Here is a 15956-nt window from a genome sequence, read left to right as displayed (position 1 = left end):
GGCACCAAACAAACCGCAAGCAAAATAATTTTTCCTATTTCAAAAGTACATTGGATAAAAAAATAAAATAAAAGATATCAATGTAAGCTGGCAAGGTATTCCACCATTTTGCATAACTCATCAATAGGAATGGTCATGGCAGTTGCAATTTCGCTCATCCTTTGGCTGTTGAGATCCAGAAAAGACTCAATCAAATCGCCATCCAGCAACTGTTTCACATTTCTTGTGTGACCAGTGTTGAATGACCTCCACTGCTTATGGTTTAAGCCTCCTACTCCTCTTATCAACTTCACAAGATGCATTTGCAGCTTTTGAAGAATTTGATATTGCTCCTCTGGAAGTGATGCGATAAGACCAATCATACCATTAGTTGTTCCAAATATTACTGTAGGAATGGTATTGCCATACAAGGGCAAGGGCTGAGCTAAACATGCACGCCTGAACTGGTTAACAAGAGCTCCAAGATGGTATTCACCTTCAAGTTTCAATTTTCTTTCCTCTTCCGAATCAATTGCAGCATCGTTCTTTTTCTTCACCACAAAAATGTTGAAATCCTTCTGATCTATACCAACGTACGTATCATCATCTAGAAATTCTACAACAGTCATGTAGTTTACACTATAATCGTGAGCCTTCTCTTCTAATATGCCTCCCCTCTCATCAATATTCTTGTATACCAACAAATACATAGATTGTACATAATCACCAACTAAGATAAAATCCCCACGAGTTTTTACACAGTGTGCAAGCACATGCCCGGGATGTCCACATTCAAACTCCAGCTCCCTGGAAACATCATCACGGATCATCCATTTGTACAAGTCAATCTTTTCGTTGATTCCTGCAACTAATTTTCCATTAAAAGCATTGAGATTGTATACAGCTCCCTTTGTCTCCTTCTCTGTAACCAGATGCAGTTGTCTGTTTCCAACCGAAAAGACCAAAATTCGGCCCTTCTTACATATATTTTCCTGATCAGGATACCGATAAGCTGTCCCAACACAACAATAGACAGTGTTATGATCATCTGTAAATGAGCAACTGAGGATTGAACAACCTTCTTCATACATATCCAGTGGATATGATGAAATATTTTCAAATGTCTTTTCATCTAAGAGACGAATGAAGTGATTTTGCATTTCATCATAACCATACTTCATGCTGCAGATGGCAAATGTTCCAGACTTGTCTTGATAGAAAATACGATATGGTTGTTCCTCCAGATGAACTGATGAGATGTAAATATTCTGAATATTATCGATTGAACCAAAAGAAAGCATGTCTTCCTTTACAACCACAATGCTGTTAGGGAAAGATTTTGAATGGAAAGAACACATATGATTAACTTTTCCCACACTCACATTACTATACGCCAACCTCAGGTTACTACTGCAAATAACTGCGGCCCTGTCACCTAACGCTAACACATGCGTTGCATTCTCATGACGAAAAGTCCTCAGATTTATTCCTTTGGTACCCAAGGAAATCTTTTTCTTTTCCCCATCAGAAAGCTCCCCACTGCTCACGTTCAATGTTAGGTTATATAAGTGCCCATCCCCAAGCCCACACAGCAAGTATGAAATCCCTTCAAATTTACAAAATAAAACAGACCGGGTAACAACATTCTCGGCAAATTGGAGACTTTGAATGAGTTTCAGATCAGGAAGAGAATAAATTCTGATACTTTGGTCTTTCCATAGTCCAACAGCTGCCAATTCACTCTGTTTACTATCCTCACCAATAGGAGTTATGTCCATCAAGATACATCATACTCAATCTTTTTATGTCCCTTCAGTGTTAGGGATCCCTCTCCAATTTCCAAGTAGACAATATTACACCCTCGAGTGGCCAACAAAACCTGGGTAGCACTACCTGTGGCTACTGTTATAGACAATCCTGTGGTGGTGGGGGCTCTCCATTCAGACAATAGTTGTCCAGAAGACGCACTCATTAATCTCACAGAACTTGTTGTTACCTGAACAAGCTGGTCATGAATAGCATCTTGACAGAATAAGGAAGGAGCATGAAGGACGAATCCTTGTATTTCATGTGTTTCTTCTAGCTCATCATTTGAGTTAATGGCAAGTACACGAGTCTCACCAAGAAAGCTCAGCACCAAATAAGTGTCGAAATCGTCACGAGTCGAAGAAGCTCGTAATGGCCACATTCCCTTTACATCTGCAAACTCTGCAGCTGCATGCTCGTTGATTCGTATGCCACTCCTGAGAATGCGAAGGCAACCATCGTTGAATCCTCCAGAACAAGTCACGACGTGTTCTTGTCCACCATGATCAACAACACAAAAGTCCACGATTGGACCAAGGTTAACATATGTTTCCACAACTGAAAATTCCACTGATCCATATTGTTGGGTATTTTTCGATGGGAAAATACCAAAACCAATCAAGCAAATATCACAGAGCCAATGCTCTGTTCCATTTGTTCCAGGACCTTTGCACAACGAAGCTATTAAAAAAACAAAATGACTCATAACAGTCCATTACACAGCATAAACATTTTCTATTGCTTAAAAACAAAAACTGTTACAACTTTCATCCTCTACGCAGAGAGGGATTCACTGGAGAGACTCTGTCTCTCTCTCACTTCGGTCTTCCACTGAGGGTATTTACAAAACAGCGTCAAGCTATCTCTTGGTTTTGCGTTGGCAAACCAATACAATACATCCATGTTTTCAAATTCTTTTCGCACTGCTGTGCGTTCAATACATTTCCATGAACAAAAAAAACGTGCACAGGGTCAACACCATTACAATGCACCTCTGTTTTACAATGGCGAGCAAAACCATTACATCCCTGTTTTTGTTTTATCGCACTGCTGTGCATTTACAAAAATCGCACTACTGTGTGCAGCCACCACATAACACCATTACATAAAAATAATTGTGCGCTGGCACAATACATACTGCAACCAGGTCCACTTACACACGCTAGCTTACATGACCATATATAAAAGCATATAAAAAAAATATAGGACGAATGCCCCATAACCATATTAAATGGGCCGCCACCTAATTCCACGTAAAACCCATAAAAACCATTACTTTTCCTCCACGGCGGTCAATTAACAAAACGACAAAAAATTCATTTTGACGCGGGCGGGGTCGGCTGACGTCACTTCGGTGCCACGTGTCGCCACCTCATTCGTCGGGCCCGGTCGATAAAGTCCGCGCAGCTTCACGCAGATCCGAGCCTCTTGACCCGATCCAACGCAATTCGCTCCCCAAGGTCGCACAAACAAAACGACTTTTAGCGTCCGGGGAGAGGACGGATTTGGTGTTGTACAGGGGACGCGTGGCGCGTCCTGATTGTGTCGGGTCCCCCTTCACGGATACCGCCTTCTGCGAATGGTGGTGCGGGGAGACCGGGCCGGTTTTCCAAAACTTCCATGCGCTGTTGAAATTACAATTTAACACATATATAGAATCCGGGGGAAGATGCAGTTTGACAAGTTGTGAATCTCCTTCATCAGACCCAATGTACACAAATCCATTCTCTAAATAACAGATTGTTGAAGCAACAGATGTGTCACCTAGCAGATCTATATTGAGACCAGTAACCGTTCCCTTTTCATGAATGAGAGAAAGCAAGTGAAGGTGACCCATGTGGTCACCGAGCAGATATTGAGAATCACGGACTTTGGCATAAGCCTGAATGATAGTCATTGAGTTGGGTGTGGGAACAGCTTTGAATACTACAGAGGGAGAGGGACTGAAATAAGCAATGGTCTTCTCACCAATAATAATAACACCTCCAAAAGGCATGGGAACAGGTATTAACATACGGGCACCATGGTCTAAATTGGACACAGACCAGGGCATCTCCTTAAAATCCCTGCCTTTTACATCCACCTCATATGTTCTTACTAACAGTTCATCACCATTCATACAACTGAGTTGTTGTTGGTATAGCACAGCAATTGTGGGCTTTGAACAACCATACAAAAACTTGATATCCACAACTTCAACAGTTCTGTCCAACATGATATCGACAGCGTGTGTAACTCCTGCAACACCATCATATGCTATAATTCTAAATACGCCATCAAAGAGGTGGAGTCCAATGACTCGACAATCCGGATCAACCATACCAATCTCATGTCCACTCTTGACAGGGATCGCATTAAGATCCCAGACATTTGCGACAGCCCTGGTAATAAGCTCACGGCCCCCGTTATTATTCCACTGAACAACACTCAACTTGTATTCTTCTGTGAAAATAACAAGAGAATCCTGCTGCTCCCCAGTAGGTCGGAACAGTTCAAGCGCTACGATTCGGCCATAGATTGGTACTTGTAGAACTTTTTGTAAACCCTGAGAGGAGAGAGAATGGATCTCAATCCAGGTGCTTTTTGCAATGATGAGATTAATGTCGCGAGGACCAGTAAAGTTTCCCACGCAACAATGAGTCACAGCAGTGGGCTTATGGACACTTACAACGTAGTTCCACATATTCATCTTCTACCCCTTGAAAAGAGCTAGCCTCGGGTTAACGGCAACAAGTGCTTCTGCTCTCCTAATTCGGCAGCAACAAACGACTGAACCTCAAGAAAATTTTCCTGAGGCAGCAACAAACTAGTGAACTCTGAGAAAGAAAATTCTCCTTCCGCCGCAACAAACCAGTGAACCTCAAGAAAGGAAGTTTTCTTCCACGGCAATAAACCAGTGAACTCCAAGAAGCACAAACCCTTTAGATATATATATATATATATATATATATATATATATATATACAATCTTCGCTAAGGAAATGCCCACATTTGAGGAGTCACACCGACGATTCAATTAATTGGGCATTATGGCCTATAATAGTAAGGATATGTATTTCTTGTAGTCTAGCATCCCCGCCTACATTATCTAGGAAGGTTGATAGTTTTTATTTAAATTATTAAAAAAAAATCAAATATTAAAAATTATTTTAAATAAATAGATAATTTTATATTTAAAAAAAAAAATATATATATATTATATATATATATATATATATATATATATATATATATATATATAGATATAATTTTTATTAATTCTTTAAAAATATATTTTTTATTTTAACTATAAAAATTGGCTTGAAATTTTTAAATAATTTTAAATTTTTAAATTTTCCAAAATAAAATTAGAGGTAGCTTCAGGTGGTCCACTTTAACTATCTTTGCCCTAAATGAATTTAAATATAAAAATGGGATGTCCACTTTAACTATCTTTGCCCCAAATGAATTTAAATATAAAAGTTGGTTAATCAGTGGACAAATTCAACTACATTTTACTTAAGATTCTCTTTCAAATAGGTCTTACGGTTATAGTTTCTCATTTTTTATGATTACTTTTGACTTTGGAGCTTTTCCTTTGGGTTTTGGTTCATTAAGGATTGACTTTGTCTACTTAGTAAGTCACTACATAGGATAATTTTAAATCTAGATGTGTATTAGAATGTGGATTGAGTGATAATATCCTTTTTATAAATGAGTAATACATTTTTAAGTTGAATTTTGCTAATTAAAATTGTCTCTATTAAAAAAAAAACATTCATTTTAAAATCTGATTTTATTCACTTGTTAAGTCACTCCATAAGGTAATCAATACAATCATATAAATTAAATGGTCAGTAAATGTTGAGAGATATCAAATCATAAAATAATTAATATATACATTTCAAAAAATATGTAACAATATTATTAACCATGGAGATTCACCTCCACTTTATGAGAGAAATTTGTAACTTGTAAATAGTCTTTGCTACAATACCATGCGCTAATACTATGGGTTGTCAATACCACATGCCCAATATATATATATGACTAAATTTGAGAGAAATCTTATCTTTTTATTAGTGATTATTACTAAAAATATTCTAACATATTTCATGGATATTAATTTATACCGTCCACCTAATAGCTACTTGATAATTAAATTAAATTTGTTAAAAATTGATAAGTTTGTTAATCAAAACATTTTCTTCATTAAAAAAGGCTTTCGTCTTAAAAGTGGAGTAAGTTCATTAATCAAAACATTTCCTCTATTAAAAAAACATTTCACCTTAAAGGTTGACTTTGTCCACTTATTAAATCACTCCAAAAGATAATTATAGATTTAGGTACATATTAGAATGTGAATTGAGGGATAATCTCCTATCCCATAAACATATTTCCAAGTTGAAGTATGTTAACTAAAACTTTGCTCTCATTAAAAAAAATAGTTCACCTTAAAGGTTGAGTTTGTCCACTTATTAAGTCACTACATAAGATAATTATAAATTTAGGTGCATATTAGAATATGAATTGAGTTATAGTCTCCTCTCCCATTAACCAGTAATATATTTCTAAGTTGAATTTTGTTACTTAAAACTTCACCTCTACTAAAAAAACATGTATCTTAAAGGTTGATTTTGTCCACCTTTTAAGTCACTCCATAAGATAATTATAAATTTGGGTGCATATTAGAATGTGGATTAAGTGATAATCTCCTCTCTCATCCATGAGTAATATATTTATTAAATTGAAGCTTGTTAATTACTTTTTTTCCTCAACTAAAAAAAATATTCACCTTAAAATTGATTTTGTCCACTTATTAAGTCACTCCATAAGATAACTACAAATTTTGGTGCATATTATAATATGAGTTGGGCAATAATCTCCTCTCCCATAATTGAATAACTGATGCAGCGAAACCTTTTTCTCTCCTTGTGGCGCCTTAGCACTTACTAGGTGATCCACAATCCTATACAAATTCCACAGGACATGACCCTTTGGGCAACTTTGCCTACGTTAATTGTAGATTTGTTTCCAATGACATGAACGCAAGGCGATCCAATCTAATAGTCCATCGTCATTGCAGGACCCCTCTGGCTTGACAAGAATTAACAAAGGGGTTTGCTTTAAAGTGTGTTCACATTGGACAACAAGGATGCAACACAATCCAAATGGCTCGTCCATCCACGGGCCTAGTTCACCACGGGGGCACTCTATCCTATCACATTTTAATTGAGGGTGGTGTGTCCACAACCAAACTATGCCCTTGCCTAAAACCGCCTACATATTTCATCTTCACTACATGAAACCACCTTTGAGATCCATTCTGAAACTTTCACGGGAGAGGTATTTTAGCATGCGCCCAAAGAAGTTGGGTTTCATTCATAAGGAACTTCCTAATCATTTTCGACACCACCCCCTCTCAATCTCTCAACAGTTCTTCTCGACATTGTTCATTTACATATAATTCAATTAACACAAATTTCAATATTTTTCGTTGTTTATAGGAATTAATGTAACACAGGATAAGACATGTGATATGTTATGCTCTTGACCTACGAGAAGATACCAGAATACCAAATATGCGAAGAAATATACCCAGAACACATAACAATAAGAAATAACAGCATGCATTTTATTATTCAAAAATGAAAGCAATGTTCACTTGCCTCTTCGAGGGGGCAACCTCCAATAGAGCTGGGCTTAATTACAAAATAAGACACGACACTCCTCGAGGGGAGTTTTTATCCTTTATATAGGATTCATACATGCAATACCATGGGTCAGTACCATGGCTCTTATTAATACCATCTATCTGTTGGGACTCACAATTGACCTATTTTTGACCTTATCTTTTGCCGTATAATTACCCTTTTGCAATCATAAGTGAAAGCTTTTATTTTATAATGACATATTAACCCCAAGGTATGAAGTAACCTTCCGCATGTCTATGTTTAATTGTTTATTTCGTATTCGTGAATATCTTTATACTTATCCTTGGAAAACGCTGACTAAATTGTCAAATAGTTGTCTTAAGCTTGCAGGAGTTATAATGAATAGTTGCTGTAACACTAAAAACAGCAACTACGCAGTTGCTGCAACACCAGAAACAGCAACTACGCAGTTGCTGCAACACCAGAAACAGCAACTACGCAGTTTCTGCAACACCAGCAACAGCAATTACCTAAAGCAAGCTGTTTTGTAACAGCCATGAACAACAGATGGCAACTATCTAGAGAATCGTGACGTGGCATAATCAAGCGGAAGTCTAAAGAAAGAAGAACACAGTCAGCATGAACAACATGGGGAAATGGCGAAGGAATATGAAGATCCCGAGAAGACAGTCAAAGTCAGTTACCCGCCGTGTAACAACTAAAGCTCAAGAAAAGAATGTATTATCATACTGTTGTAACAACACTCTGAATTGCTTATTTTTGACAAGATGGGTTAACTGAATAGGCTGTAATATTCTATTGTAATAGATGTCTACTTTCCTGTCAAGTGTGTAAGTGTGCAGTAATTTCTTTTGGTACTCTGTTTGGATTTGATAGCATTACCTCTGGTATTCTTTATTTTACTAGTACTCTGTTTCATTGATCTTTGAGTTTGTTTCTCACCGGTGAATGAGAGTGCAGTGTGCATCAGTAATTCTGATTACAGGGGCAGGTGTTGAACGTCCCCATCTGGAGGATAGGGTCCTGATCCTCTGCCAACAGAGCGTCCATTATTTTTCTTTCCAGATTCGTAGTTTTAATTAATTGCTTTCATTTTAACAAGTACTGTAATGACATAGCGTAAGAATTACGCATACTACAACTTTCGATGCTTTTAGACTTTAAGTACATACAGTACGCAGTGCCTTTGAAATAAAAAGACTTTCCCTGGTCGACAATTAATGTGGTACTTGAATGTTTAATTCATAAACAATTCAACTAGCCAACACTATCTAATACCATGGCCCATTTGCAACTAACTGTGGTCCCTTCTTAAATGCGGGTCAACCACTTACAATTATTAATATGGGCTTTATTGACTCTTTACTTAATTATAACTATGACTCGACCCTATTACATAAATAAGGGGGTTAGGGTTGGACCCTAACATGCCCTCCCCCATAAAAATAGCCTTGTCCTCAAGGCTGAAGCTGTGGAAACTGCTGAAGGGCAGTGGCTGGTTCCTAGGTCGCATCTTCTGGAGAGGTGTCTTTCCACTTGACGAGGACTTCCTTGATCATGCAATCGCACAGGTGCCATTCTCGCGTGTTAAGAACTTGTTCATGTTGGAGCCAGATTGAACCTTCTTCATCCAATTCCGGTAGACTGGTTTGAATTCGGCAATGGTTCCCAACCACTTTCTTGAGGCATGAGACACGGAAGACTGGATGGATTTTTACAGTGGGTGGCAAAGCTAGCTTGTAGGCTACTTCTCCGATGCGATGAAGTACTTGATATGGTCCGTAGAATTTTGGATATAATTTTTGACAACCCTTGTCTTTGAGGGTTGTTTGCTTATATGGTTGCAGCCTCAAGAATACCTTATCCCCTTCTTGAAATTTGCGTTCTGAACGATGTTGATCTGCCTGTTGCTTCATGTGGTTTTTTAGCTTGATGGAGATTCTCTCTGAGGTGGGCCAACATGTTTGTGCGATTTTGTAGGATTTGATCCACTGCTTGTACCTTTGAGCATCCCTAGATATAAGAAGTAGGTGAAGGAGGGAGTTGACCATATACTGCTTCATATGGAGTCATCTTGGTGATGGCATGATAGTTAGTGTTATACCACCATTCGCCTAGAGGTAACCACTGTACCCATAAATGTTGCTCTTCTGAAGTGAAACACCTAAGGTAGGTCTCTAGACATTTCTTGACTGCTTCAGTTTGACCATCAGTTTGGGGTTGATAGGAAGTACTGAGTTGTAGTTGGGTACCTTGTAGCCTGAAGAGTTCCTGCCAAAAGTTACTGGTGAAGATCGGGTCACGATCAGACACAATGGAAGTGGGCATGCCATGCAATTCGAAGATCTGGTCCATGAAAGATTGAGCCACCAAAGTTGGTGTAAAAGGATGGGGTAGGGCGCAAAAATGAGCATACTTAGAAAGTTTGTCCACAACCACCATGATGACTGACTTGTTGCTTGAATTTGGAAGACCCGTAACGAAGTCCATAGAAACCTCCTTCCAGATTGAGGTCGGGATGGCCAATGGCTGTAATGTGCCTGGGGATTTTACTGTTTCTCCTTTTTGGCGCTGACACACGTCACACTCAACTACAAAAGTAAGAATTTCCTTTTTCATGCCTATCCAAAAGAATGAACGTTGAGTGCGAGCATAAATCTTCTGAAAGCCTGAATGGCCTGTAGTGGGAGATGAGTGCAACTCCGCCAAAATACGAATTTTGAGGGTGGATGTTGGTGATATCACTACTTTGTCCTTGTAGCAAAGAATCTCATCCTGCCAAGAGTAGCCCGCTGTGGAATTCGAATCCGCCTACAATTTATTAATAAGTTGGGAGAGAAAGGGATGTGAAAACCATTCCTTGCGAGCCTCTTCAATCCATTCTGGAATGGGAAGGGAGATTACGAGCAGGGTGCTTTCCTCCTCAAATTGGCGTGATAAAGCATCTGCTACGACATTTTCACGCCCTTTCTTGTAAATTATCTCATAATCATATCCCAAAATTTTGGCGAGCCATTTATTTTGTTGTGGCAAGGACAGATGTTGCTCCAAAAAATATTTAAGACTTTAATGGTCTGTGCAGATTTGGAAACGCCGCTCCAATAAGTATGGTTGCCAAGTATCCACTGCATGTAAGATGGCCATCATCTCCTTCTCATAGGTAGATTGTCCCAGATTTGTCCCACTTAGTTGTTGGTTAGTGAAGGCCAAGGGTCGACCTTCCTACATTAAGACCGCCCCAATACCCGTACCTAAAGCATCACATTCAATCACAAAAGGTTTGGTGAAGTCAGGTAGTGCTAATACGAGAGTGGAACACATGGCATGTTTGAGAGCTATAAATGCCTGTTACGCTTCATCATTCCATAGAAATGAATTTTTATTGAGAAGGTGAGTGAGGGGTCTAGCAATGCGACCATAATTGTGGACAAATTTGTGATAGTAGCCTGTGAGACCCAAAAATCCTCTCAAGCTCTTCAAGGCCTTTGGTTGAGGCCACTCCTGCATTTCCTGGATATTTTTGGGGTCCACCCTGACACCTTCACGCCCACAATGTGGCCCAAATACTCAACTTTTTCCATGCCAAAATAGCACTTAGACATATTGACAAATAATTTATGCTTCCAGAGCAGTTGCAAGAGCAGATCTACATGCTGGAGATGTGTTGCTCAGGTGAGGTTGTAGATGAGGATGTCATCAAAGAAAATAAGGACAAATTTTTTGAGATATGGTTTGAGCAGGTGGTTCATGAGGCTATGAAAAGTGGATGGGGCATTACAAAGACCAAATGGCATGACGAGGAATTCATAATGGCCTTCATGAGTTAAGAAAGAAGTCTTTGGAATGTCTACTTCTTTCATGGAAATTTGGTGATAGCCCGAGCGAAGGTCGAGCTTAGTAAAGAATTGAGCCCCATTTAGTTCATCCAGCAAATCATCAACAACCGGGATGGGAAATTTATCTTTGACCGTCAGCTTTTTGAGGGCCCTGAAGTCTGGACACATACGCCATTCCCCATCTTTCTTGAGCACCATGACCACAGGCGATGAGTAAGGACTAATGCTAGGACGAATGACGCCTGTTTCGAGGAGTTCCTTGATGATTTTTTCAATTTCATTCTTTTGGGCAAACGGATATCTATATGGGCCCACATTTGGTGGTTGTGCCTCTAGGACCAAAGTAATGCTATGATCATGTTCCCCTCTTGAGGGTGGAAGCTCATGAGGCTTGTCAAAGATCGGCAGATGGTTGTTTAAGATTTGTTTCATCTCAGGATGAATACGAATAGAAGTGGGTTCGAAGGCCTGGATGGCATTAAACTGGGCTATAACTCCATGGTGGCCCTTTTTTAACAATTTTTCCATCCTATGCGAGTTGATGATAGAGGGAGCACCCGCCTGGAGTCCGCGGAGGGTGTGTGTGTGGTTATTCTGCTTAAAGCTCATATATAACTACTGGAAATCCATTGTGATTGGGCCGAGTGTGCGGAGCCATTCAGCACCCAAGACAATGTCACACCCACCCATGTGTATGGCAAACATGTGGGTCTTTAGTTGATAATCCACCATTTGAAGTTTGACATTTTTATAGTAGCCTTCACATTTCATTGTCCCCCCATCAGCAATTTGGACCTGGAAATTAGAGACTGCTCTGACAAAAAAATGCACCGCTTCAGTGACTCTTTGATGGATAAAGTTATGTGTGTTGCCACTATCAATCAAGACTACTACAAGGAAATACTTAATGAAACCTTTGATTTTGAGAGTTTGGGGAGAAGAAATCCCTGCCAAAGCATGAAGCGAGATAACTAGTTCTTTAGGTGTAGCTGGGAGCGCATTTTCCGGCCGGTTGTCCTCATCTTCCTCCTCTAGTTCCTCAAATGGTGGGGGCTTCCTCCGATGAACTGTGATCAGTAGCATCAATTTGAAAGAATTTGGGTTCCTTTCATTTATGCCCCGGGGAGTATTTCTCATCACAGTAGTAACACAATCCTTGCTTTCTTCTTTCCGCCATTTCCGCTAGTGACACCTTTTGAACCTTAAGTGTTTGGGTAGTGCTTGGAGCCTGGGTGGGGTGACCCTTGGCTATGAAATTCGGATGAGTCGACTGGGCCGCTAACGCGCGTTCTACTTCACGAGCTATCTTGCAAGCATCCAGCCATGCGATTAGGTGTTGCAGTCAGACGTGGGCTTGTATGGCATATTTGAGACATGATCATGTATGTATAGGGGAGGATTTTATCCCTTTCTCCTATCCTATGAAGGAATGAACAGGAATCATCTCTACATTGAAGTTTTGAAGGCCTTTTTTAGTCAGTTGTTGCTCTCGTAACTGTTATTTTAGGACGCTCGTCCTCCAGCCTGTTGTAAATTACTTCCAAAGATGTTGCGCCTTGAGCAGCATCACAAACTATATCAGCAAAGATAGGAGCCATCTCTTTAAACTCAGCTTCAACAATGGTCTGTTTGCTCTGTTTCTGCATCACCTTTCTTAGGGACATGTCTTTTGTCGCTTTCTTGAGATAGACAAAATATATCAGCACAGAGGATATATAGTAATTAAGATTGAAAGCTTATGTGAAATGGCTTTGGATCATGAGAAAGGCTTTAATGAGATACTCGATTATAACTACCCATAACCAAGAAAATGATTATCCTTCCTCAGGCCACTAAATATTTAATAACCTATCAACTCATTTGTTTTAGCATTTAAAACATAATTATTCCACACACTTTACCGGACTTAATCGCACATCGCCATCTTAAAAGGGATACAGTATAGTGTTACCAGATGTATTAAGCATAATGCGATTGCGAAGATTGCAATATCGCATTTCACAAATTGTTTGTGGTTGTTCTAATGGCTTGGTCAAGTTTCTCACAAACTATGCGAGTGTGAAATGACAAGGTGATTTTATCACAGCAGGAAACCTAATCACATATCGCACTTTTGTAAAGGTTTTTTAACATGGTCATGTGGAAAAGTGTGATTTACGATCTGTGATATGGATTTCATCCTTAGTTAGTTTTGCAAGGTTTGGCTAGGAAATTTCTTAGAATTAGGGTTTTATTATCCTAAGCCTAAAAATTTAAAAGGGTCCCCATTTACAATTCTAATCCTAGCTATTGTTTGTTGTAAATGGGGGGGTTTTTTCGTAGTACAACAATTGGTGATTCACTTGGGAGAACCAATTATCACTGAGTAGTTTTCTAAAATTTCTAAAAACTTTCAAAGTAATTAGTGTTATAAGAATAATGATTACATGAGTTATAAAGTAAACAACATGTCTATGGAATCATCATTACTTGCTCAACTTATTTACTTAATTACTTTACTCTTGTAATGATAGAAGTATAAGCACTTGCATCAGCTAATAAAGTTTAAAGAAATATAGTAGGTGTCTTTTGCAGATTAGTTTTTTGTAGTTTACTCATTTACCACAGATAGAGCTTTTGTTGCCAGCAGGCATTCATATCCTCGACATGGTTATCTTTTAACCAACAATGATTCATTGTCCCACCTATATGAATTTTCAAATCTCAAAATGATATTCACTTCGACCTTGTCCTCTTTTTCCTTTTTTGAATGTAATTTTTCTCTTTTTGGTTTCTTAAAAGACAGTGTCTAGGCGTGGTAACCTACTAATGACAATGCCATTCATTGGTTGTAACTAAACTGAACAAGCTAGCTCTTGATGAGACCCCTTGTCTTCTGATCGAGGGGACCATTAGCTAATACCATGTTTGGTATGCAGTATTGGTAATATCAATTTAATCACTTCCCTATGAACGTGGAAAACAAGCTCGTAATGATACTTTTTATCTTTTAAATTTTTTTTTATATTTTAGAATTATATTCTAAAAAAGGAAAATTTTAACAGATGGGATGGATCATTGGCTCTTTTGAGAGTTTTGGGTGATAATTATAGAGTTTTTAAGATGTTGATCTGCAAAAATCCTTACAAGGTTAAAGATTCTTTTTTGGACTGATAATAAAACCCTCATATTCTATAAGGATAAGAGTTTGTTCGTAAAATGAATAATAATTATTATCAGAGTCTATAGTGTCATAACATAATATTGTTTTTTTCTAAATGGTCTTATATCCCCCGCACACGGCCTGCTAGGTTTCCTATTAGGGTTCAGTTACCTCAACTTCCCCTTCACTACTGGGGAGATGAATCAGTTTGTGCTATTAACTATATCCACATCGTTGTTGAATACTCTCCAATTTGTTACATTGTCGGGAATTAATGGCCTAAATATTAATTCTATTAAAAATATGTCTCAACTAAAATCTTCTGAGGGTATAAGCCTGGATGCCACATTAGCAAGTAAGTACGCACTTGCGTTTTGTAATCTAGGGACTGAAGATATGTTGAAAGTAGAAAAATGAGAAGTCAATTTCTGAGCTAAAGATTGATAGTGTTTAAGGTGCCTAAAGACACAATGAACTGTATTTCTCACATGTTTCACAATTATCTCTGAATCACTGTAGACTTGCAGGTACTTGACATTAAGACCGATGGCTTTATACATTTTTTGGATTAGTGCTTCATATTCGCGGCATTGTTAGTGCACTAGAATTCAAGTCTGCATGCTAGCATGGTTTTCTCCCCTTGTGTACTAGTCAAAATGCATCATGCACCTGCACCATCTTCTTATTTAGAGTTGTCAAAATAGAGAGTCCAGAACAGAGAGTTATTATAAACTTTATCTACTAAATTTAGACATTTGGAAGGATCCGTTTGTGAAAAAATTTCTATTTGAGAGACTACGGTGTTATCTAAAAAGGGAGACCTTTGAGCATTAAAGGATCCTAAAGAGGACTCGGATGAGTGATTTCCAATGATATTATTAGTGAAAGCAATAGGTTTGTTGCTTCCCTCGAGGTCGTTGACCGCATGTGTCATGAATTTCTCTCAGTCTACCCTGATTTGGTTAGGTTTACCATTGTGTGGCAACCACATGTGAGACCAATCAGTTGTGAAATAACCGTGCATCTTTTCAAACCAGCCCATACTGAGAATTAAACCATAAAATTCAGGGATATCGGCTACCAGAATATCAATTATTTGGGAAACTTTTGGATTAGAGGAAATCCTAATTGAAACTAATGTTATCTCTCCAAGCACCTCAACTTTTGTCCTATCTAGCTGAACTATGTGCACAACATATTTTTGAGGTGTAATGTTCAATTTGGTACACACAGCCCTTGGCATTATATTTGAGGAGGCTCTTGAATCAACAAGACAGTTGTGAACTTTCCTGTTGAAAATTTCTTACGTGAGTAGAAACGGAGGAACATGAGAAATATACCTATCACCAATCAGAACAAGATATGAGGGATCTACCTTGTTTGAGGATGAGGGAGGTTTTCCCATATTGTAGGTAGCTTGAGTAACTATAGTAGATGGCAGAGGGGATACTGGAACTGCTTTCAATTCCCTTAATAAAATCTTCTGCTACTGTTTGAGTTTAGTGAGCTCATGCAGCGAGATGTTATCTCTAGTCTTCT

The 15956-nt window shown here is 38.6% G+C and overlaps 1 protein-coding gene across 1 annotated transcript; it reads right to left on the bottom strand.

Moving 5' to 3' along the window:
• Positions 1 to 77: 77 nt before the first annotated feature.
• On the bottom strand, positions 78 to 4474 carry LOC149147009 (DNA damage-binding protein 1-like). The gene is given in 3 exon segments (XM_089445015.1): positions 78 to 1759; positions 1762 to 2364; positions 3439 to 4474. Coding segments are annotated over 3 exon segments (3321 nt in total).
• Positions 4475 to 15956: the final 11482 nt, after the last annotated feature.

Source organism: Pinus tabuliformis, chromosome 9 (genome assembly GCF_031772625.1).
Source record: "Pinus tabuliformis cultivar Carrire ecotype Pingquan chromosome 9, CPIR1, whole genome shotgun sequence".
Lineage (NCBI taxonomy): Eukaryota > Viridiplantae > Streptophyta > Pinopsida > Pinales > Pinaceae > Pinus > Pinus tabuliformis.
Note: the sequence above shows the minus strand (reverse complement) of the source record. Positions and strands in the feature narration are given on the sequence as shown.